Source organism: Canis lupus, chromosome 10, assembly GCF_048164855.1.
Source record: "Canis lupus baileyi chromosome 10, mCanLup2.hap1, whole genome shotgun sequence".
Lineage (NCBI taxonomy): Eukaryota > Metazoa > Chordata > Mammalia > Carnivora > Canidae > Canis > Canis lupus.
In genome coordinates, this window is record NC_132847.1 from 67125171 (window position 1) to 67149725 (window position 24555).

The window sequence follows — 24555 nt, forward strand, 5'->3', positions numbered from 1 at the left end:
GAATGATTACAAGGTGCCCCTTTTCTCTTAAGCTAGCATCTGTTGGCTTCTGCTACTCTATGTATGTTGCAAAGAATTCTAAGATTCTGTCAAAATCTTATTAATTTAATAGCTAGGGAACACTGGCTCCACTCTAGGCTTCAGATCCCAGATCCCCAGTGTTCATCTGATGGTAGCCCCATGTGGGAATAGTTAGTGTGAGAAGCTGTCTTCTCTGGGCCCTAAATGCCTGAGCTGTCTCAATTAACAATAACAAAAACATAGGTAGTAAAAGGACTTTCCAGCTTTTGTGCGTGTCTGGATTTTTTTTTAACTTATAAAAGAATTTTACTTTTATTATTTTTTTAAGATTTTATTTATTTATTCATGAGAGACACAGAGAAAGAGGGCCAGAGACACAGGCAGAGGGAGAAGCAGGCTGCCTGCGGGGAGCCCAATGCAGGACTTGATCCCAGGACCTGAGCCAAAGGCAATCGCCCAACCACTGAGCCACTCAGGCCTCCCTATAAAAGAGTTTTAGAAAGGTATTGGGGAAGAGAAGAGTGACACTGTTCTAATACAAACTGATGCATCAGAGAAGAATTTTGTACCACAAATGATGGCTCAATTAGAATTGGCCTCTGTATTTGGAGTACACCAGGGCAATAGGGCATTTGTTTGTTTCTTGATCGCTGCGAAGAATTCCATCTTTGGCAATCTCTGGAAAACCTTCTTAATGGAGTGGTATTACTTAGCTATGCAGGGCCTCTGCTGTGGAGGTCACATTGCCTAAGAAATGTGCACGAGTTAGTGGAAAGGCCAAGTTAGAGAACGGGAGAGATACGTTCTCTGATACCGCAAGAGCTTTAAGCCATTTTGCAGTGAGGTTGCAAGGTGGGATTCAACTGTAAAGTGTTAGGAGAAAGACCAATCGAGCATTACAATATTCGCTGCAAATAAAAACACAAACACATTAGCTGCGGCCTTTTAAAATGTTGTAAATGTATTTTATCTTGGAGATCGGCTTACATTAGTTCTTGAATCTTCGCTTCCAATTTTTGAGCATCAGCTCCACAAAATTCAAAAATCTGTTCACAAATACACAAAGGTGAAATATTTATTGGTTCAAATATTTGCAAAGATGTTAGAGTTTGGAGGAGTTTTGTTCCTGTTAAATTATCCTCTACTCATTTCCATTGTCTGAAAAATACCTAAGATATAAATACATATTTAGCACACTAAATTCATGATGTTTCAATTTTTTTGGCCAGATTTATATAATTCTCCATAGTAGTCTTATAAACTGAGGTCTACATGTGTTAGAAATGAGAAAACTCAATCATTGAAGCTTTCAGAGCCCTTACACATTGGTCTTATGGACTTATTAATTCATACACATGATTTCCTGAAATCGAATGAGATGTGATTTCCTATGCCCTGACCCTTGCACAGGTAATAGTATTATAACCAATTGATTCTAAAAAGCACATTTTCATTTCAAATTGTCACATCTCTGACTCAGGATGTACTTCACTGTGGATGGTATACTTCATTTGGAACACTTTTCAGTAGTAACATAATGGTGCATCTGTCAATGGGCATCTTACGTTTGATGAAATATGGAAGTTTAAGACTCTAACCATGCATTATCACTTCGGTATCAATTGTATGAAGGCAAAATATGAGTAAACTGAGGATGGGATTAGCTAAAGATCTGAGTTTCCAAGGAGGAAGGTTTCAATGGCCAGAAATGGTGACAGGAGTTGGAAAGTTCTAGAACAACTTCAGTGCTCAGTGTATAGCAGAGAAGAAACTATCCAAGATTCTAATGATTCTGCGTCCCCAGGCAGCAGCATTCTATCTGGGTGCTGCCTGTGGGCATCATGGTTCATTCTATTTCTTGAAAGTATACCCCAGACTTGTGACTTCATCTTGATCCCCTTTCACTTACCGGCTCGCCCACGAATCCACTTCCATAACAGCAAATAGCTCTTTTGAGTCTTGAGAATAGGGTTACCTAAGTGTGGGTGCAGAATTTCATGATTTGTCTGGGTTGCCTGGTTTGTACTCATTTCCTCTTACAAATAGTTCTTGTGGCATTGGCTGCCGGGGAGGAAGGTGTCAGAATGGATCTACAAAGTGTTTCTAAGGTGTCAGAATGGATCTACAAAGTGTTTCTAAGTGTTTCTTTTCTAAGAGTTGGGTGGCAGCCGTATGGTGGCTATAGGCACGAAGGGCGTTTCATAATCCTCTGAGACTGGGTGGGTACACAGGTGAGGACCCCTGGCATGAACATAGGCAGGGCTTGGCCACCTGAATGACCAGGTTTGGCCAACAGTTTTCCAAAGTGATCTTTATCAATTTATATTCCACCAGCAGAGGATGAATGTTCTGGGTGCTCCATATGCTTGACAACTCTTGGTTCGTTTTCATGTTAGCCATTGTGGTGGCTTTAGGGGACATTGAATTTGTTACCGAATTCTATGGATTTTACCTCATCAACTTTCCCTTGGACTTTAGCAACAGCTTACAACTTGTCTGTCTCCAGTCTTGAGTCCCTAAGCTCCCTTCCTCCCCTTGAAGCTCCAAAACACAAATCTAGGTTTTATAAAGTTCTTCAGTGCTTCTCCACCACTATAAAATCCCAGGTCCTTTCAGGGATTCCTTGATTTTGTCCTGACAATAGGACCACAACTCACTGTCATTCTCTACCTGAAACTTTGACTGCTAGCAACACTGTATAGTTGGATTCATTCATTTATTTAATTTAGCAAATACTTAATAAACGTCCACTATGAGCCAGACATTGTGAACATGCCAGACCAAAATCCCCTCTGGAGTTCATATTCTAGTGGTAATTTTATACTATTGTATTGTCAAAAAATTCCTGATACATACCCAGAGTATTTTGTCACTCTCACTTCTTCCCTTCTTTCTCACCTGCTAGTCCTAACCATCTTTCATGATCTAACTCATGGAGTCTCTGTGACCTCTTAGAACCTGCGCATTCCACTACTCAAGAGTTGATTTTGTTACGTCATCTTCTGCAGTTGACCAAGGGTGGGAACTCTGCCTCATTTATTTCCTCCATATTTTTAGTATCTAGCTAGGAACCTTAAACAGAGTTGGTGTCCTATTAATGGCTTTGGGCCTGAAGTGAGCTGAGCTAAGCTGATTTCTGGTCCCTGAAGTATAGGTTCAACACTCTGGGTAGTGTTATGTTTCAGAGACCAGGTGTGGTATGTGTCTCCCTGTCTAGCATGGGGCTTTGACTACAAGAGTTTCATAAATGTAGTTACTGAATGAGGAGCAGCTGATTGATAAGAGCTTATTACATAAGTAACTTTCTTTTGAAGAGATATATATGCAAGGAAACTAGCATATAATTTCTGCCCAAAATGTTTTCTTATTTTTTTTCTTTAAAGATTCTATTTATTTATTCATGAGAGACAGAGAGAGAGGCAGAGACACAGGCAGAGGGAGAAGCAGGCTCCATGCAGGGAGCCGGACGTGGGACTTGATCCTGGGTCTTGAGGATCAAGCCCTGGACTGAAGGCGGCGCTAAACCACTGAGCCACCTGGGCTGCCCTGTTTTCTTATTTTAATCTGAATATTTGGCTGTGTCTTTCAAAGGGATGCTCCACTATGAGGGATTAGGAAGCAATGTTTACTTCTCTCTTCTCAATTCTCAGTGCCTTCAGTTTACAAGCACTGTTGCCACCCCAGCAATGACTGCTAGTGAAAATGATGACCTCTGGTTTGCGGAGCCCAAGGGGATGTGAGGGGTCTATCCACGCATTATAGAACCATTTATATCCAAAAATCACTTTAAAAAACTTTCATTATGAACATTTTTTAAGATACTATTTTTAAGTAATCTCCATGCCCAACATGAGGCTCTAACAACCCCAAGATCAAGAGTCCACTCCATCAACTGAGTCAGCCAGGTGCCCCTCATTACAAACATTTTCAAACATACACAAAAAGACAATAAGAAAGTGACTCCCTGCCACCCATTTACCCATCACTCAGGTCCAACCAGAGGCAGGTTTCTTTCTTTTTTGTTTTTTTTTTTTTATGCCAAAGACATTCAATCACCTGCAAAAAATATATTACTGAGAAAATGCAAAAGGCCCAGAGACAGGGGTCCCTTCCTAACAAATGGACTTCTGAGAGTATGAATTAAAGTCTAGTTATAATTATAATAAATATTATTATTTATAGATAGATTAATTATAATAAAATACCTCAGCCAGTTGAGAGGCAATTTGGTTAAATACTGAAGTTAGGTTTGGACCAGCTGAATGAAAGCTCACCAATTTTCCAGCTATCTTTACTGAGTTAAAAACAACAACAGGGGTGCCTGGGTGGCTCAGTTGGTGAAGCGTCTGCCTTCAGCTCAGGTTATGATCTCAGGGTCCTGGGATTGAGCCCCACATTGGGCTCCCCGTTCAGTGGGGAGTCTGCTTCTCCCTCTCTCTCTGCTTGCTGCTTCACCCGTGTATGCTCTCTCTGTGTCAAATAAATAAATAAAATCTTAAAAAAAAACCCAAAATCCTCAAAGCAACTATAGCAATAACAACATAAACAAAAGAGCCCACACAACCAACACAAGACACTTTTTTGGGAGAAGGCTGTAGAAGCATTTGGACATACAATATAAATTTTTTTTTTTTTTACAATATAAATTTATAAGCTGCAACAGTTTGATGTTCCTTCTTTACAAAGGGTTTTTTAAGGCATTAGCTCTTATTAATGACACGGGGACGAATATGTCTAATAAGAGAACTTTTAAAAGTGCGCCCACCTGTGGAACCCTCCCTCTGTGTCTAACACCTGTGGTGTTAATTACTTTTTGATTTCATCTTGGCTTCTTTCTCTGATTCAACCAGACCCATTCCTTCCCCAGCCATCTGCATCACAATGTGGGTGTTTGCACACTTCCCCCTGGACTTTCACAACGTGTTGCAGGGTTGCAGGGCATTCTTGCAAATGCAAGCAGCTCAACCCTGGTTTTGGAGTTTAGCAAAATCAACCCAAGAAGGCAGGGCCTCTTAGAAATAAACTGTTTCAAACAGCTTGAATTTATATGCATTTGGATTCAAGAAAAAAGGCATATGAGAACAATCTATTATCTAATTTTTTTTCTCATCTACACTGGCCTCATTTTGTTTCCAATAGTGAGATTTCAGGAAAGTACTTCATTTGCTTTCATTTTCTCGTAGCTGGTTTAGAAACTCTGGCTACCTACCTGTTTCTTGAGTACTAGTGGAGTAAATAATGACTAAAGTGCTTTCCTCTATGTTAGGGGTTGACAAACTTTTTGTAAAGGGCCCAATACCTATTTTAGGCTTTGCAGGCCATATGGCGCGTGTTGAAACTACTCAGATCTACTACAGTAGTGTGATAGTAACCAAAGACAATATTTACACAAATGGACATGACTGTGTTCCAGTCAAACTTTATGTACAAAAACTGGTGGAGGGTCAGATTTGACCCTGGGGCCACAGTTTGCCATCAGTTGAAGGTGTTGAACAGATACATGAAGCTGCTTATCACTCAGGACAATGTGGTTTTCTGTTGAAGGGGAAAAGGAACAGGAGTCTAATGTGGTGGCAATTTATCCTAAGTCACACTGAGAATAAGGAAAAGTGATTTTGGACTCTGGCCAGAGGAGATGTCATTCTGCCCGTTACTAGAAGTGTGGGATGAAAACTTGTTCACAGGGATAATAATGGTTTTGGAGCCATTCCCTTCAATGACCTATACTCCTGTTCTCATGTTCCTGGAAAATCTGCTCAACTGTCCAATACTGGGAAATCCCTTCACTGACTTCTCAGGTTGAGGTGAGCATCTTAGTTGAGCCTAGACAAAGGAATGAGTTCATGATTATCCTCTCCCTTTTGAGGGTGTTCTCCCAAAGGGACAGGTCTGCTTTCCTGCCACGGTCTTTCTTTTTCTGGAAAGTACATCTGAAAGTAAGCCTCAGGCAGGTCTAGAAGGCTGTCTATTATCACCCTGTGTCCTCACTTTTGGAGCATGCCATTGTGAAAAGCAACAATTGTCTCCTTCACCTAGGTGGGTAAGTTTCTCCTCTGCAGCCCAGATTCTCCCTAGGTGGGTCATCTCAAAATCTAGGCTTTAAGAGAACATTAGGAAGTCTATTGACATGAGTCTAAGCCATGCTCCATAATCAGCACAATATAGTGCTACTACTACTTACAATAAAGGTGATGTTTTGATTTTCAGATGATTCTCTGAGAGGAGTTAACACTGCAGGTCTGGTTCCTTATTTCTTTCTTGTCTCCAATGGAACCATGCTTGAGCCTTCATCAATCTCCCTAGAAAATGTGTTCCCTCCCTCACCAAAGTGTTCTTTGTATTAAAGATTGATGATTTTGTTATATATACCTGGAGTGATGGATCAAGTTATACTGGCTTGCTTTGCTTAAACATCAGTATTGATAATGTGCACCTGGTTTTATTGTTGGGGGTCCTAGTCTCCATTGTTATAGCTGCTTGTATAGCAATGGTTGCCTAGCAAGATATGTCTATATGACCAGTCCCCACATAAAGGCCTCATGCCCTGAGCCTCAAAAAAACAAAAAACATCCCTAGGTGGAAACATTCCATAGGGGTGCCTGGGTGGCTCAGTGGTTGAGTATCTGCCCTTGGCTCAGGTTATGATCCCTGGGTCCTGGGATTGAGTCCTGTATCAGGCTTACCATGGGGAGCCTGCTTCTCCCTCTGCCTGTGTCTCTGCCATTCTCTCTTTATGTCTCTCATGAATAAATATATAAATAAATTTTTAAAAAAGAAACATTCTACAGATGTCCTTGAAGTTTACTACCAGAGAGCGAAAGACAGCACTCCTATGTGTCCCCACCAAGGAAGAACATCAGAAGCCTATTCTGGACCTTTCTGGACTCTACCAATGCTTATCTTTTTCCTGATGCTTTTGCTCTGTATTTTCCATTGTAGTAAATCTTAGCTATAAGTATAATCTGCTATTGAGTCTTGTAAGTCTTTCTGGCTGATCACTGAATGAAGTACTCCGATATTTTAATGATTTAAAACTTAGAGGACAGGGCTAAGAGGAGGATGTAAAATTTAAGGGGTTCCCAGAACTCAGTAATCAAGATACATAATATTTTAATAAATATTTAAAAAGTTAAACATTAATGCAAAAAATCCATCATGAACAAAATATCAAAAATTCAAATAAAGACAGGATTCCACCCTATACTTGGGCAATCTCCTGCCTCACTGGCTTCACCCTAATCCCTGCCCTGGAGAAAAGAGAAATATAAGTAATTACTTCCTTTGAATTGCTAATACCTAGAGCAATATCACTGCTAAATGGTGATAAATATTTGCTGTCCATCTCTCTGTCACTTTCCCTCCATCTCACTTAGTTCCTGCTCCTTTCAGTCAATTAATCTCTGCTAATGTATCTGCTGTTTATAGGGCTGACATGCATTTTTGGACTTGAACACCATGGGAGAGTGCTTTTATTTTCCCTCAGGTGGAACCCTCCCTCTGTGTCTAACACCATCCATAACAGGTTGACTATCCTCAGTAGGTAATTCCCAAATGCTAAGATGGCTTAGCTTAAGTGGATATTGTAGTTATTCAAAGACTTTTAGAGATCTCTCTTAACAACTGTTTCTGAATTTCTGTTTATTCACAAACTTTCAGGGAGATAGGCACACAGATAGATTCTAGGGCTCTAGCAATAGTCTTATTTTAAAATATGTACCAAGTCCTGTGATAAAGCACTTTATATACATTATCACAAATTTTCATGACAACAGTTCAAAGATACACGATATAGTCCCTATTTCATAGAGAAGGAAACTGAACTCAAGGTGGTGAAGGCACAGTCCCAAGGTCACCCACTAATAATCAATCTACAGCTATCTGACTCCAGAGACAGCAAGAATTAGCTGCAGACACTCTTTTGGTCAATGAGTCAAGCACTGTTTCTTATGAACTTGAACACTGAGCATTTGGGAGGGTGATTCTCCAGGGACCACCATCCTCCTCACTTCCTGTTGTCTCATTTATTGTCCCTGCCTGGCCCTTAAAGACACCAATCCTGTCCTCTCTTGAGCACACCAAGGTGTTGGGGATTCTTTCAATCTCTGTACCTACTTGAAGAAGGGAGCTTGTTGGAGATTTCTATGACCTCAGCAGAAGCCTTACTGTTCACAGGCAAAAGGGCAGGAACTTCCTCCCACTTGATGTGAGCACAGGAGCACTCAGTTTTTCTGAATTATTCACTTGTAAATAACTCTACTTATTAGCATCTATGCACCAATATCCCATTGCTCTTATGAGTAGATTTAAGTGCTTTGAGAAGCCATTTACTCTCATATCAAAGAATGAAAGATGGAACCATTTTCTGATGTTGGCCTGTGTATAAGCAGTTGGCCGAGATCCTAAGAAATTGTTACTCTTCCCTTCTGCTATTCCATTGACCTATGCCAACTTTGGTCTGGAATCAATGTTATTAGCCCAGGGGATCTACTGATGGGCTTCAGAGCCTCAATGAATAACTAGTATTATATGCATATTGCAGTTTATGTGTATATATGTATTTTTCTATTTACAGTAGAATACAGTATAATATTCTGGTTAAAAAAAATAATCAGCCAAAGTTTTGGATGGTCCATCTGAAAGGCATTGCAGAATTTTTTTTTTTTTTTTTAACCACACTGAATCTTACAGGAACAGGATGTGATGTCCCAGGTGAAAACATGAAGGAAGGAATACAGCAGGAAGGAGTAATTCCACCTTATTTATTACCTAGAATTTGCTTTCATTGTCCTTTGCCCTAACACTGTGAAATAATTACAACTGTCGTTTATAGTGCATCCCTGCTGGGTGGCCATCCAAATCTGCATGAAAACTTCCAGCACCACGTAATGCCCATTATCCACCATGACCCCGAGTCATTGTTAAATAGCTTTACCTGTTGCAACTTTTAAGTTTTATTTGTTTATATTCTATATATTTTGAAAATATTTGAAATGAGCTAGAATCAAGGGCAAGATAAAATAACAAAACCATTCAAGTATGATTCAATATGCAGATGGCAATTACGGAATGCCAGGAAACTGCAGATAAAGGAGGCTATTGTATTTGAGTAAAGGAAGTAATCTTGAGATTATTGGCACCAACAGACAAAGAGAAACCCTAAACCTTCTGATCTAGTGAAGGGAGTAGATCATATTTTTAAGGGGTGGCAAATATTCTCCTAACTCTGTTCTATGAGGAATTATCACAAAGCTTTTTTTTTTTTTTTTTTTTTTTTATCACAAAGCTTTTTACACAATGTACATTTTGAAAGGTATAATGGATCATGGTTCCTTGCCAGATATTTTACCAGAAATGTGAGTACATTTCTTATAACATCCCTTAATAGAAACTGGATTCTAGGTGGGTTTTTAAAAAATACTAGGTAAATAGTATCTACTTTCTTAAGCCAATTTTCAGTTGTGCTGTCCCAGATAAAAGAAAGATGGAAGAGGTCTCAAAGTGAATTTAATTTTTTTCTACCCTAAGGAGAACAATGAATGACATTGGTAGCCTTCCCAGTCAACTCCTATGAGAGAGGAGGGAAATTCACATAGACTGGTTGGTTCTGTTGCACAGCTATGCCCGATTTTCTCTGGTTCCAGTGATTTTCCTGTGTAGACCATTGCAAAGTAGAACCTGGGGGGCATTTCAGAGGTCTCAAGTTTTGACCACAGCTCTGGATGCAATGGTAGAGGGGAGTACCGTCCAGAGACCCTATATAGATGCTCAGATACCAAATGCTAGGGATTGAGTGGAAGAGGTAAAGAGATCTGTAATACCATCTAAAGAGATCCTAAAGAGGATCTCCTGCCTGCATTTTTTTGCTGTCGTCTTTTGTACAGAAGATTGATTCTTTGTCAAAAGGAAGCCAGCATTGCAAATCTTTTCTGTACGTTTTCAAATGGTATCTAAATTGATCCAAGTATGAATCTTTCTGGAGATCACACCGAAGTCTAGAAGTAGAATTATTTGTATATTATGCTATAAATGATCTCAAGTTGTTGTGTGTGTGTATTTTTAAAAATAACTCCATAACCAGGATGGTATGTTGGTAATATTCAATGTGACACTCAGTTCTCAAGAACATTTCTTGGGACATGGATATCCATGTTTATAAAAGGCTGGCTGGCTGATGCTGGAATTAGAGTATAGGGAGGTAGATGAGCTTAACCCACGGTCATCAATTCAGTTAGTTTAATTTTCCGTTAGCTAACTGGCATAAAATTCAAATTTTAGATCCTTCATGCTGCCTAGAATATAGGCATTTTGTTCTATCAATTCAAAAGGGATCCATACCCTGTAGAAAATAGTTAAGAAATAATTGAATATAAGAGGTCACCTCACCCAGCTGAGAGTTTTTCACCTCCATACAGAACTGAGACCAAGCGGGGCCAAGCCTTTCCTCAAATTATAGCTATGGATTTGATCAAGAGCAGCCTAGACACATAGTCAGTTGAGAAACCAAAGCTTTGTTTCATAAAATGAAGAACAAACTACTGAATGGTGATAGACCTTAAGCAATATCATCTACAGAAGAGCTGAACACAGAAATCTGTTCTGAGCTGAAGAGAAATTCTCCAGTCAGAATGAGAGACAGCAATGCTGGCAGTGGGATGTCAGGCAAAGACAGCAGCTCAGCTTTTATTTACTCTTTCATTTGTTCACTCACTCATGAATCAAACACAAATGAGTATTTTCTACCAAGGGGGGATTCTTCTAGACATTGATGTGAACTCCTCTGGGTGCTTGAAACAGTATGACAAAAATACATGAAGGTCTGAGTCAAAAAGAAGTGGGGTTGGAAAAGAAGATTGGGTTGAATTATAGAGAAATTTGAATGCCAGACTTGAACACGAGGGTTTAGTCTTGATTCTGCAGACAGTGGAGGAGAAGGGGGGATCCGATTTCAAATAGAGGAATGACATATGTGGAGCTGTGCCAAGATCTATTGGGAAAAGAGAAAAGATCTGTGGTGTGAACTCAGGGGTGAGGAGGTCTATCACACTTGTTTGTGTTATAGGTAGTTACAGCTGGAACTAGAGGTAGGGATGAAATTACTAAAGGGAAAAAAATAGAATGGGAAAAAGATAGAACCTTGGGAAATACTTACATGTTAGGACAGCAGGAGATAAGCCAGAGGAGAGCTTGGGAGCAGGGGCAGGGATAGATGCCAAAGAAGGAGGAAGTTTGCAGAATATAGAAGCTAGTTAGTTAATGGTGCTTTTGTGTAACCAAGGAATACAAGGATTGAGAAATGGCTATTTGAATTAGAAGATCCTTGGCGACTTTTTAAAGAGCAGATGAAGGAGTATGTGGAAAATGAGAACTGAAGGCAGTAAATATATTCTACTTTTTTGAGAGTTAGATCATGAAATGAAGGAGAGTAGTTTGAGAGAAGATTAATTTTGTCATTAGAGATTCTTTGGTTGTAAGTAATCGAAAAAGCAACCCCAGGTTTACACAACTAAAGAATCTGCAGGTGTAGTACAGCTTCAGGCATGGATAGATTCAGGGTTCAATCAATGCCATTAGTATTTCCTAGTTTGACTCTGCTTTTTTGCTGTGTGTTGGCTTCTTTTTCAGGTCCCCTGTGGTGGCAAGCTAGCTGTAGTACCTTCAGCTTCATATCTTCCCAAGTTCAAATCCAGTGAAATCAAAAGAGAAGGCCTGTACCTAGCTGCTTATGTCAAGTCTTAGAATTAGCTCTGATTGGGCTTGGATTGGCTAGACTGGAGTCAAGGGCCCATTCCTGATAAGAATGGAGTTCACTCACGGGTCCTGGCCTGGAGATGAAGCCCTAAGGAAGCACATGGACCAGGAATGGGAAATGGCATGGTTCCTTGGAGGAAAATCAAAGAACTCTTGATAGAGAGAGAAGAATGGCAGTCAATAGCAAAAAGGAGCATCCAAACACTAGGTCCAAAAGAAGATAGCTGATCAATGGAGGCCTGGAGCACACAGGAGGGAATGCTATCAAGTTGCAATGTATGAAATCCATTTCCAAAGAAGGAAGCATTCTCATTTCTGAGATGGAAGAGAAGATAACAAAAAATGACACATAAACAATTTGCTAGGTGGGGGGGCGGGGAGTGTTCAATAGTTTCCATTTTCAAGTAAACACTCAAGAGATGGAATAGGTAGTGTTGATTCTTTTTGAAGAATTATTTCTATCTATTGCACCGATTATGTTGCAACAAATACACAATAGATAGAAGCTGAAAATGAAATAGCTAGTCTATCAACTGCTTTCATTTTTTATATTGTAGACATAATCTTCACAAAGTTTAAGCATGAATATTTTTGCTTTCCATATGTTCTTCCCAACTCTTTAATTGTATACTGTTTCATAGAGTAGATGTATCACAAATCACTTTGCAATTCTGCTAGAAAAGACATTCAGCTTGTTTTGTATTTTATTAGGAGTAATGCTACAATTACTATTCCCTTAGCTGCTTATTTTTCTTTTAGGTATTTCTGTAGCAAAAGTTCCCAAGAGTGGATAATTGAGTGAAAGGAAATAGCTTGTTCCTCTTATTTGTATTGTAAAGCCACTTTCATAAGGTGTGTACAGTTGTCAGTGCTCCCAGCCATATGTGGAATTACTGGTTTCATTACACAGGAAGTATTTTAGACATTTTATTTCATTAATTTCTGCATGATAACAACTACCACAATGTGCCAGCACTTAACACAAGTTAGGATGGATCTGCAAACGTGAGTCACATTAATTCTTTTCTTATTTCACATTAATTCTCCCAACACCCCATGAAGGGAAAAACTTGTGACGATCTTTGTTTTTACAGATAAGGAAACTATGATCAAAGAGAATTCTTAAGTGAAATGCTAGAAAGTAGCAGAACAGGTATTTGAACCACAGAAACCTGAATTCAGAGCCTGCATGCTCAACCACTAGGCTAATCCTGCCTTGAGACTCTTTGATTAACATTTCCCCAGGCATTGCTAACAATCTCTATGCATTTGTGTGAGAATTTCATCATGTCCTTTTCTGTAAGATTCTTTTTTTGATGGTTCTGCCCCCAACAAAAGGGAGAAAATAGGGATGAGATGAGATATTTCTTATGGATTTGGATATCTCATATGGTCTGAATGAGGAGATTTATTATAATTCATGCATTTTTGTGTGCTCCTTGCCAATAATGGAAAGTGCGGAAACTAAGAGTTACATTGCTATATATTAAAAATAAATGCAGTTGTTTCATCCATCCTGGATACCTCAGGCCTTTTTTTAGATTCTGATGATTCTATAATTCAACTCTGCCAGTTACCATGGAAACATACCTTCTGGGTCTGCTTGAACATCTGAAATGTGGGTACTGCTTTGACGTGATAAATTTGGGCCAACTCCTGGGAAAGGAAAGAAATGGCATGAAGTCATAATGTTGGTATCCTCTCTCTACACCGAGCCCAGAACCTGGTGACTTCTCAGGAGGCATGTCTGAAAGCCCAGGGACAGCTAACACTACAGATTCTCCTGCCAAGGAATGTCAAAGCCTCCAGGAATGTTACAATAGAAAATGGTTGCTCTCCACATTCCTGAGCTTTCTCAACCCAGAGCCCTAGGAGAGGGCTGAGAGATGGAGGCCAAAATAGAACAGATGCTGGACTAAATGAGCTCTATTTAAATGAACTTGTGAAAAGATTACAGAGGGACCCCAGTGGGACTCAATATGGAAATAGCACATTGCAAAAATAAGGAAGTATAAAGACATCTCTATAAGGCACACTTGAGACATGGGGTAATACACTAGTCTTGCTTTTTTTTTTTTTTTAAAGATTTTATTTATTCATTCATAAGAGACAGAGAGAGAGAGAGAGAGAGAGAGAGGCAGAGACATAAGCAGGCTCCATGCAGGGAGCCTGACGTGGGACTCAATCCTGGGTCTCTAGGATCACACCCTGGGCTGAAGGCGGCACTAAACCACCGAGCCACCCAGGCTGTCCTGGTTTTGCATTTTAAGTAAGGCTTACATGTCTTTTTCTTTTAAACCCTACTCCTTCCTCCACTGTCCATATCTTTCTGAAAGACGAACCAAAAGACAAGAAAATATGTCAGAATTCCAACTGTTTTAATCCACTACAATCTGCTTTCAAAAGCCAGTTTTTGTTTATCTTGTTCAAGAGTCAAAAGAAAGTTAGCCACCCACATGATCAACAGAACTGGACTTTTCTCTGTAATATACCTATCATTTCATGGGGTGAATCTCTCCCCTGCCACCTATAATGTGCACAAACATTAAATTATAATTTTCACGACCACAGCAATTGTAACTAAAATAAATAAATTATTGTTAAAGAAAAGTGTGCATTTTGTTCCACCTTAAAAGGAAAAGAGCTCTAGTCAAAAAGGCAGACAATAACATGTGTTGGTGAGGATGTGGAGAAATCAGAACCCTCACACATTGCTGGTAGAAATACAAAATGGTGTAGCCACATTAGCAAACATTTTGCCAATTCCTCCAAAAGTTAAACATAGAGTCACAATATAACTCAACAGTTCCACTGCTAGATAAGTACTCAAGGGAAATGAAAAAAAATATATACATGTTTATGCCAGTATTACCCATAAAACTCAAAAGGTGCAAACAACCCAAGTGTCCATCAACAGTTGAATGGCTAAATAAAAGGTGGTGAAGCCATACAATGGAATATTATTCAGCCATAAAAAGGAATAAAATGATGCATGCTATTGCATGGGGGAACCTTGAAAACTTAGGCTAAGTGAAAGAAGCTAGTCACAAATGACCACCTATACAATGATTCCATTTATATGAAATGTTCAGAATAAGCAAATCTATAGACAGAACATGACTTGTGGTTGCCCAGAGTTGGGATAGAAGGAACTGGGAGTGACTGTTAGAACTCCAAAAGTGGGGTGTTTTGTTTTGAAATAAAATTCATTACAGTGATGGTTGCACAACTCTGAATATAAAAAAAAAAGGACAAAGAGATAATGATTCTAGTATATTCTGAATGCACAGCTTTTCTGTGTTCTGAATTCTGAATGGTTCAGCTTAAAAGGCAATTAAACACTGTCTCACTTTGATGAAGCTTGATGGAAATGGAGACATGGAACTTCTATTATGTGCTAGACACTATGTCATGCATCTTATGTACTTTAGCTCATTTTATATTTTGTTAAATATTACTTGCCCTATTTTATAGATGAAGAAACTAAGGTTTATAGAGGTGATAAGAAGTTACAAAACTATTAAAGAAAAAGATGGGTGAATAACAGGATTTTTTTTTTGTATTCTAAAAGTCAGATTCAATCCAATATGTGCATAGATCACCTGTTACTGTTTTTTCCTAGTTATAAATGGGCAAGTGTTAGGAAGAATAGTTTTTCAGATATTTTGTGTATATTAATAAGGCACATTTTGACTGAGGACATGAGGTTGATTATTTTTGCAGGGGGTGTGGAAAGAAGGTTTCTAGGGAGGGTCATGAGGGAAGGATTTCTTGGAATTCCTTGTGGTGTTTAAAAAAACTCACAAAAAGCATAAGGTATAGCAAGAGGAAAGCAAGGTAAATTAAAATGTCTGTATTGCATTCGGTTAGGTTTTAGAAATGGATTAAAAACTTACTACAAGGGTGAAAAAACACTTTTCATCTTGAGCCCAACATCACCCAACTGGTATTGTCTGCATAGAGCAATTCTGCTGAGCCCAGGGCAAGTGGGCAAAATGTTAGGATTGAGTGGTGAAGTCTGCCATAGTACGGGAGGGGATGGGGGCAGCAAGAGAGTCACATTCTTGCTGGGGATTTTTTGTTTTTAAAATTAATACAAAATATACAAGGACATGATGGAAAGTTTCCTGCAATTTATCAGGAAAAAAATAATGAAATTCCACTAGACTTGAAATTGATTATATAATCACCGAGGCAGTGCTGTCAATGACATGCATTTGGGGTTTTATATATCCTCATGGAAGGATTTATGATTCTTACCTGAGAAGCATCCACATCCACATTAGCAAACATTACATTTTGGTATTTCAGAGACATTGCCTTCAAAATAAAGGAATAAAAATTTCCTATTAGCCTAGCATTAATACTAGGATTACTAATACTAGGTTAGGATTACACACGTGTCTTTTGGCAAAAGCAAACAATGAACAAAAAGATTGTTCAAGAGAGCTAAGCATCACTCTGGCATTTCACTACTGCCTAGGACCTGAAGCACCAAAGTCAAATGTGGGATGATACCAAGGTCAAGCAAGGATCAGTGGAGTCTAAACCAGAGTCTAAAGAACCAGAGTTTCAAAGCTGGGAAAGGACAGAAAGCAAAGAAATAATGTCATATATGTGGTGGGTCCAGATTTACTCTGCAGGGTGAAGGGACAGATGGTAGCTTTGTCCTGGAGTGGCCAGAGGTCAGGGGCTGCTGCCTTCAGTGGTCTTCAAAACACAGATCTCTGAACCAAATACCCAAAATCTGCTTTTACCTTCATATTTTGCCAAGCTTTTTGAGAGACTCCTTAAGAGGACTAAAGTGATACAAAACATGTGTGCAAACCCTCGGCCTTGATGCTTTTTTTGCTTCTATTGACATCTTCCGCGTTCTACTACGTATTGAAACTGTACTTTCCAGGATCCTCTGCCAGCTGTCTTCCATGTAGGTTCTGCTAATGGCAAGCATTTGTAGGAAAACAGACAGTGGGAGGAGGAAAGAAGCAACTCTCTTCTGCTTCTGTTTGGTTCTGAAAGCATCTTTGGCAGCAGTGGTGACAAAGATGTTGGTAACGGGTCTGGGAGTAGTGGATGCAGCGGCAGCAGCCTGTGGATGTCAGCTCTTGGGGTTTTTTTCAGACAGTTGTGCTCATACTTTAAGGACACTAACTAGCTTCTTGATTTGTTTGCTTTAACATCATATCTCAAGCATTTCCGGTGACCTATTTCAAATGGGATCTCTTTCTGAGGGGATGAGGTGTCCAGAGACAAGTGGAGACAGGAACAGATGGAGCTGGCTCTGGGAGCTGTTCCCATGGAGAAGCAGGGAGAAGCATGGGATGGGGTGATGAGGTGGCTATGTGCAGAGTTCTGTTGTAGAGATGCTTTCCAGTCGTTCGTGGATCGTGACCAAAGTGGAAGTTCTTTCTTCAGTGGCTCATCAAGGTTGTAAAAATGGGGGAAAACTCTCTAGAAAACTCTAGAGTTTTCTCTTAGAGTTTCTCTTGGGGGAAAACCCATAAGCCTTTTCAGAATATTTTTCACACAGAAAAGAAGCTGATTTTGGTCAGTGGCATCCCATCCCATCAGTGGTCTGGCAGGAAAATGGTATCACCCATGAACTCCAGGGCAATTGATTTGTACTTTTTGAGTTTGAAGACATACGGATGTTCCCCAGTAAAAGCTGCAGGAATGAGTTTGACTGATGTGGACATCTAATTGTATTTATGAAGTTTTGAGAGGCTGGCAAGTCTGTTGGAAAATGGACAGGAAATGGCAGTTGCCATTTTCGCATCAAGTAGTACATATACATGGAAGACATATGGGTTCTTTGCTAGGCCGGGGTTCCCCTATGGACATTGTGTTTCCTCATTATCCCATTCCATCCCCCTAGGACCCCCTCCCCTCCCCTAAGAACTCTTCCTTCTGCTCTGTTCTTCCTCATAAGTAGTTGGCTACCATTTAGTTACCTATTCTATTGGTCTTAACGCTAAAATAGCTCCTGAATTTGATCCTTCCTTTTTTTCTCCGAAACCACTGTCCTAGTTTTGGAAAACCTATCATTGAGATTGTTGTCACCTTGGGTTTCCTGCCTTCAGTCTTTCTAACCCATTTTTATACAGCATGGCTAAAAATATTCTCTAAAACCTCCCTTTGACCATGACAAAACCCTTAAAAAATTTTTCCGTTTGGACTATCTGCAGCAACTCACTAAATTATAACATGAAGTCCTTCTTGATTTGGCCTCAACTTTCCTTTTGAAGCTCATTTGTCACCACTCCCACATGTGCCCTGTAAGTCAGCCTCACAGACTATTTGCCTTCCCCTGATCATACCATGCAATTTCTTAACAAATTTATGACTTCTCCTTTCCCAGAAATGTTCTTTTTCAGGGTTCTATGCCTGGTGATCTTCTTAGCTCACGGTCAGCAAACTGCACCATGTCGAACAAATCCAGGTCCCCACATGGTCTTGTAAATTAAATTTGATCAGAACACGGTTTGCCTGTTGATTTGCTCATTGCCACTGGATGCTTCTGCACTACAACAGTGAAGCCAAGTAGTTATCACAAAAGACCACTGGGCCACAAACCTGAAAACATTGACTGTCTTGTCCTTGACAGAAGTTTAGTTGGCTAACTTCCATTCCACTTTCCTGCAGAGCCTTGAAAGGAAAAGAGGTAGAGATTCCTTGGGCTCCCTTGTAGCTAGAGTTCTGGATGCAACTTGGTTTTACCCACAAGATACATGCAGGAGAGACATGGAAGGCAGAAATGAGACAGTAGCTACTTTCTTCTTGCCTTTGGATGTTCCTGCTGGAAATCAAGACTCTGAGTAATGGAAGTGGTTGTGCTGAAGGCAGCAGCAGAAGCCAGACTCAGGCTCTGGTGCCCAGACATTAGCTTCCCAGATGTCCAGAGGCACTTGTGGCAGCAGGAGCCTCCTGATTGCGGTTCTCATTCCGAGCTGCTGCTGCTCTGTTATCAGTTTGTTTGTTTTTTCCTCTGGGGGGGGGGGGCAGGTAAAAAGAGGATCCCAAAGGTGGGTCTGTGGTGTCTTGAGACAGTCATGCATACAACCTATTCATTTAGTCTTCCAGTAATTTTATAAGCGATCAATTCCTTGTATTAAAATTCTTTTCGGTTTAATTTGCTTTCTGTTGCCTGCTTTGATATCTGACTAATAAAGTGACCTAGAGTAAATACTTTTCTCCACCCCCTTATGTACAGGCAGTTTCAAAAAATTACATATATGGTACTTGGATACATTATCATGCAAAAGCTCAAACAGCACGAGAAAAATAAAGGAATCCAAATTTAATACCCTTTCACTAAAAAAAATAAGCTTCTTTGATATGCATCCTCTGTTCCCTCTTTCTCTACATATATGTGTGTTTATATGTATATACATACGTGTATGTGTCTGTTTTATATAAATGGGACCATACTATGTACATTTTTCTATGTTATACTCTTTTTACTTAATACTACATTGTCTTGGAGACAATGCCACCATTCCATATGGGTCTACTTGATTCTTTTTAACATCTGGATAGTATTTCAGTAAGGATGTACCAAAATTTATTTTAAAACTGTATTTGCATTAATCTGGATTCCAACAGGAAACAGATGGCACATTCAAATTAGGATCATTTGGGGAGGTTTGTCTCCAAAGGGCTAACTGTACCTACCAAGGTGAGAATAGGTGTAGGAAGACCTGCAGGAGCCTCTACAGAACAATGGCAGGGCAAAGGTATGAAGGGAGAAGTTAGTAAGCCTTAGATTTCATTGCACTGTCTGAAAATGTTGCATGGTGGCTGTTGGAATTTGATCAGCTTTGACTGTGGCGTGTGAATATATTTATACTCCGGAAGCTGAACATCGAATACTTTTCTTTCTTCGAGTTTTGAGTATCAGAATAAAGGGGCCTATGAGATAATAAAATGTTTCTTCTGGATATTCCAAGAGTTTTAGGCGTAGAATGGATGTTGAGATGTCATGTAGCCAATTTCTGTACTTGGATATGGGTTTGTTTTTAATTCAATATCAAAGCTTGTGACTGTGGTTAGAATGAATTCAGGTAGATTCAAGAGTTCAAGTCAAAATGCTAGAAACCTTGCTGAAAAGAACTCAGAGTATTTTTGGTTGTGTAGAGAAATCAAAACTTCTTTAAATTTGAAGAAATAGATTTCACAAAATTTACCGTAAGTGTGAAACTTCTGCATGATAAGGAGAAATGAAACTGCCCTGAGGTTCTTTCTGTGACACATGATACCAAAAATAAGTAAAATAGTGAAAACTTTTAAATGGGGCAACAAGGAAATTAATTAGATGAAACATTGTAGAGATATTAAAATTATAATCTGGAGACTCAACAAAAACACAAACAATTGTGTACGTGGAAAAAAGACCCAAATATAATTATACGATTACAACTAAGCAGCATATTTTACTAAAATATTTTATAAAGTAGAAAAGACATGAAAGAACATGTAAGACTTAAGTTCTGATAATAGGGTTGAAGGATGGGAGAAGTTTATTCTTTTATGTTATAGTTAAAAACAAGTATCAAATTTTTCTATAAACCAATATTTGGAAGTTCTGAACTCTGAAACTTTGGTAAGATGTTATTATTATGAATAATCCATTCATTTGTACAATTGTATTGTTTTGCACACCTTGATGCTCCTTGCAGAATTATCCGTAGACAAGTAGTATTAGTCTTCTTGTGTGGGTACTAATGATCTAATTAGATCTTGATAAATTATCATCTGGAAATCAGGATGCTTCAAAAAACTATGATTCCATATGACTCACAAGTGCAAACTTTTACAACTGAGAAAATTATTAGGGGATTTAAAATTCCTTCTAAAGCTGGGGTATATATACAGGTGATACTTACATGAACAAGAGGATATATCCTTTGGCAAGGACCACACCATTTTGCTGAAAATTCAACCACCACAAGTTTGCATCCGGCAGCTTTCAAAAATGTTTTTAATTCATCCTGAAACCAGAGCGTAAATGAAGAAACATACATCATCACTGAATCTCATAAAGCCTTACAGAGAATAAATGACAGTTCGGTTCTTTGTAAACCTAGACGAGGTACCTCACCCTATCATATCATTCTCCAGAAGACACACCTTTCCTAGAAGTCCCTGAGGTCACATATGTTTATTATTGTAAGTATACATAAGTGACCTATAAATCTGCATGATTGACTAGTAGTGTACTGACTAAATGGTGGTTTGTAATGGTAGGTTACCTCTGGGGAGAAGTGAGATTGACCAATGAAAGATAAGGGGTGGAGGGTCGTGGTAGATAGTTGTTCAAGGTGGACATCTATATTTGGCTTCTTTTAACAAGGCCCTAAACATATATTAATAGTGAAATTTAAAAGGAGAAATGTAATCTAACACCTTGAATCATTTCTTGTTTTGTTTTGGGGGGTAATCATTACCAAAGCTGTAGTCAAACCATACATTTAAGCATTTGACATGCTTCTGGCTGAATATCTTCAGTGATTTTTCCATCAGCTACCCAGATCATCTAAATAAAGGTTTCCCTTTCTAGAACCTCAGATCATTTTAAATTGCCTTGCTTTATGGACAATGACTGTCCATACTAGGTGTATCATGCATGGCTTCCCTATCCAACAAGTTCCTAGAGAACTCGATCCTGATTCGGTCCTGAACCACCATGGCTTCTGATCTAGGCACATAGTTAGCGCTCATGGATTGTTTAGTTGATGAATGACTTGCTAATATATACTTTTATGTTCAAGATTTATTTTTCCTTTTCTCACTGGAATTGCAACAATAGCAGCTAATTCACTCTGCACCTGGTGTCCTCTCCTTTAATCTTTACAACCATCCTCTGGAAGGGGTGTTAGTTTTATCTCCATTTTACAGGTGGAAAAACAAAAGGTCATTAACTTTCTCCTGATCAACCAGCTGGTGCCTGGCGTAGTTGGGATTGCTAACCTAGGCAGCCTAATCCAGAGTCTCTTTCCTTCACCACTGCACAAAATCATCTCCTGAGTTCTTCCTAGTAATGGAGTTCACGCTCCCTCTCACTGGCCCTGATTCTATCCTGTGCTCATCCCTGGACCAATCATTAAGATGGGGGATGGGATCATAATTAATCAAGTCAAACAGGGCCTATCACTGGAATGAGGGATGGGGCTAATTCCATACAAATGGCATACTGCTCTGTAATAGGGGAATCCTGACCATTACATTACCATTTGATTTAGTTCAAGCAGGTGAAATGGATGACTGAAGGAAGATAAGTTCTCTTCCTTTACTCATATTCCTCTAGGATGGGGGTTACTTAATTCCTCAAAGAGCCATACCAAGCCTCTGTTTCTCACTTGCTTCTGAACTTATACAGTAGATGCCCCTCACAAGCCCTCGACACCTTCACTTCTCAGCAGATTCTAGGGTGTAAACTGGCCTAGCTGGATCTATGAATTTGACTTGGCTAAGTCCCCTGAAGGGAATACCCCCATAGGATACATACTGTTTTGACAAGTATCTATTGAGACTGATGCTAGGCCAAGTAATGGACACACTGCTAGGAGACAGCTGTGCACAAAAAACCAGACAAACATTTCCCCGCCTTTATGGAGCTTACGTTTAGAAGCAGAAGCCAATGGTAAGATCGGTAAGTAAAATATGCAGTGTGTTAGTGATCATTGCAAATAAAGAAAAAAAGGAGAAAGATAAAGCAGGAAGGAAGGAAATGAACTGGATTAGACTTGTAGTCTGGGTGGCCATGGTCCATCTTGACTAGAAGGTGACATTTTGGATACAGACATGAAGGAGACAACAGGTCCTCAGGAGACGTCTCTGAGGAGGAGATGGTGAGGGCTTCTCAGGGGGCTAGAGAGACCATGGGTTATTCTGTGAGATTCCCAGAAAGTCAAAAAAAGAAGTACCATGTGCATTAGCAAATGTGTGCTATCTGAAAACATTTTCTTATGACAAATCTACACGGCAATGCCATCTTTCAATCTTGCCAGCCTCATTTTTTGTGACCTTATATATAGCTGCAATTGGGGAAAATGCCAGAAGGCTAAGTCTGAGGGTGCTGATGGATGGCAGGCCCAGGCCCTATGCCTCCCATCTTCCCTCCATATAGAAATAGGGCTTTGTTAGGCAGAGTCCAGGATCTGTGCCTCAGGTAACAGGGCCCAGCATCAGATCTGGGTTCTAGTGCCCATTTCACTCTTACATGGTATAGGATCTTAACCACTCCTTTAGAGGGAAATCTCTTCTTTATAAATAAAGAATTCTCCCTGACCTATCTATACATTTAGATTTTTTGTGGCAGTAACACTGGACAATGGATAGAAAGTGGCTTTATAAAATGCCATCTAAGGAATTGTTGATACTGTTGGCTGTCATTTTTCCTACCCTATTCCATAAGCATGTCTGAGGCTTCTGTTTTCTAGAATAAGAGAAATATGTAGACTTTTCCTTTCATAGAATGTTCCAGGTGCAATTAAGGTGGAATCAGTGGCATCAGGCACAGGACAGGATGTGTTAGGAGCTGGCCTGGATCCAGCTACAGTCAGAGCAAGAAATGAGAATCTGGGAAGAACAAAACCCTTTGATCAATTTGTCCCTTGGCTATTCTCTAGATAGTGCCACAAAACAGAGAGCAAGACCTAAAAAATCTTCCCTTGCTACACAGCAGTGAAGGAATACTGATAGAGGAAGTCGTTCTTAAAGTTTATCCAATCTGTTCACAAGGTGTCTCCTTTGAAATATCAATGAAACCAAATAAATACTTGCCATGTCTTTAATACTCTGAACCATGATTTACTGGGAATTGTTGACGAAACCTGCCTGTTGGTCCAGTCGACTCACTGTAGCGGTCTCTTATTAATTAAAGGATCCTAGCTGGGATAGAAGGGTCACTTCTCTATGACATCATTAAACGTGACATCTGAGAACCTAGAACTTTGGCAGACTTGAAGTCAATTTCACTTTCATGTCATGACTAGGTAGTCACCGTGTGGCCAGCCAAGAACCATCCATCTCCAGGTCTTGTGTGCAGACTCCACAATATGTTTGTCTACTTTTGATCTTCATCATCTATTTCCATGGCCCTTCTTCCTTCTCCACCCCCTGCAACCACCAAATGAGAAATAAGCAAGCCGATATTAAATGGGTGAAGATTATTTTCATTTAGGATTTTGAAGGGATTATTTTACACTTCAGAAAAATATTAAAGCCTTAATCCTATAATTGCAAGTTTCCTATGAGTTAGGTTTTTTGAGTCATAGATTCCCTAAACTTTGTTATTTTGCTCTAATTTTTTAGGAGGTCAGGAAAATTCACTTTTATGGACTGGATCATGGGTTGGCAAACTTTTTCTGTAAAGGACCAGATAATTTGGGCTTTATGGACCACAGGCACATGGACTTTATTGCCTATTCTTTGTTTTCATAATCCTTTAAGAATGCAAAAACCATCCTTAGCTGGCAGGCCATACAAAAAGAGCATTTTGACAAGTCTTACACATGGAGATTTGCCTCTTTTCAGAATTTAATGTTAGAAAAAAACCTACACATGGTGATTTGTCTCTTTTCAGAATTTAACGTTATAAAAGGGGATCCCTGGGTGGCTCAGTGGTTTATCTCCTGCCTTTGGCCCGGGGCATGATCCTGGGGTCCTGGGATCCTGCATGGAGCCTGCTTCTCCCTCTGCCTGTGTGTGTGTGTGTGTGTGTGTGTGTGTCTGTATGTCTCTCATGAATAAATAAATAACATTAAAAAAAAAGAAAAAAAAACAAAC

At 39.5% G+C, this 24555-nt stretch overlaps 1 protein-coding gene across 3 annotated transcripts; it reads right to left on the minus strand.

Moving 5' to 3' along the window:
- Positions 1-957: 957 nt before the first annotated feature.
- Positions 958-23706, minus strand: TXNDC8 (thioredoxin domain containing 8). 3 transcript variants are annotated; one of them, XM_072842313.1, is made up of 6 exons: positions 23551-23706; positions 20652-20756; positions 16030-16089; positions 13360-13425; positions 1931-1996; positions 958-1067 (listed from the first exon to the last, which is right to left on the minus strand). In XM_072842313.1, exons 1-6 carry the CDS (start codon positions 23572-23574, stop codon positions 1005-1007), a joined length of 384 nt encoding a protein of 127 aa, XP_072698414.1. In that variant the 5' UTR covers positions 23575-23706; the 3' UTR covers positions 958-1004. The 3 variants fall into 3 exon arrangements, with proteins under 3 accessions (XP_072698414.1, XP_072698415.1, XP_072698416.1); XM_072842314.1 differs by lacking the exon at positions 16030-16089; XM_072842315.1 differs by lacking the exon at positions 1931-1996.
- Positions 23707-24555: the final 849 nt, after the last annotated feature.

Bases quoted from the DNA above. Each gene is read 5' to 3' on its own strand.
- TXNDC8 (XM_072842313.1), bottom strand. From the start codon at position 23,574: ATGGTTCAGAGTATTAAAGACATG. The intron at 20,757-23,550 runs GCAAGTATTTAT...CTCTGGTTTCAG, and splicing joins TTCAGAGTATTAAAGACATG to GATGAATTAAAAACATTTTT. The intron at 13,426-16,029 runs GTAAGAATCATA...TTCCTTTCCCAG, and splicing joins TGGATGTGGATGCTTCTCAG to GAGTTGGCCCAAATTTATCA.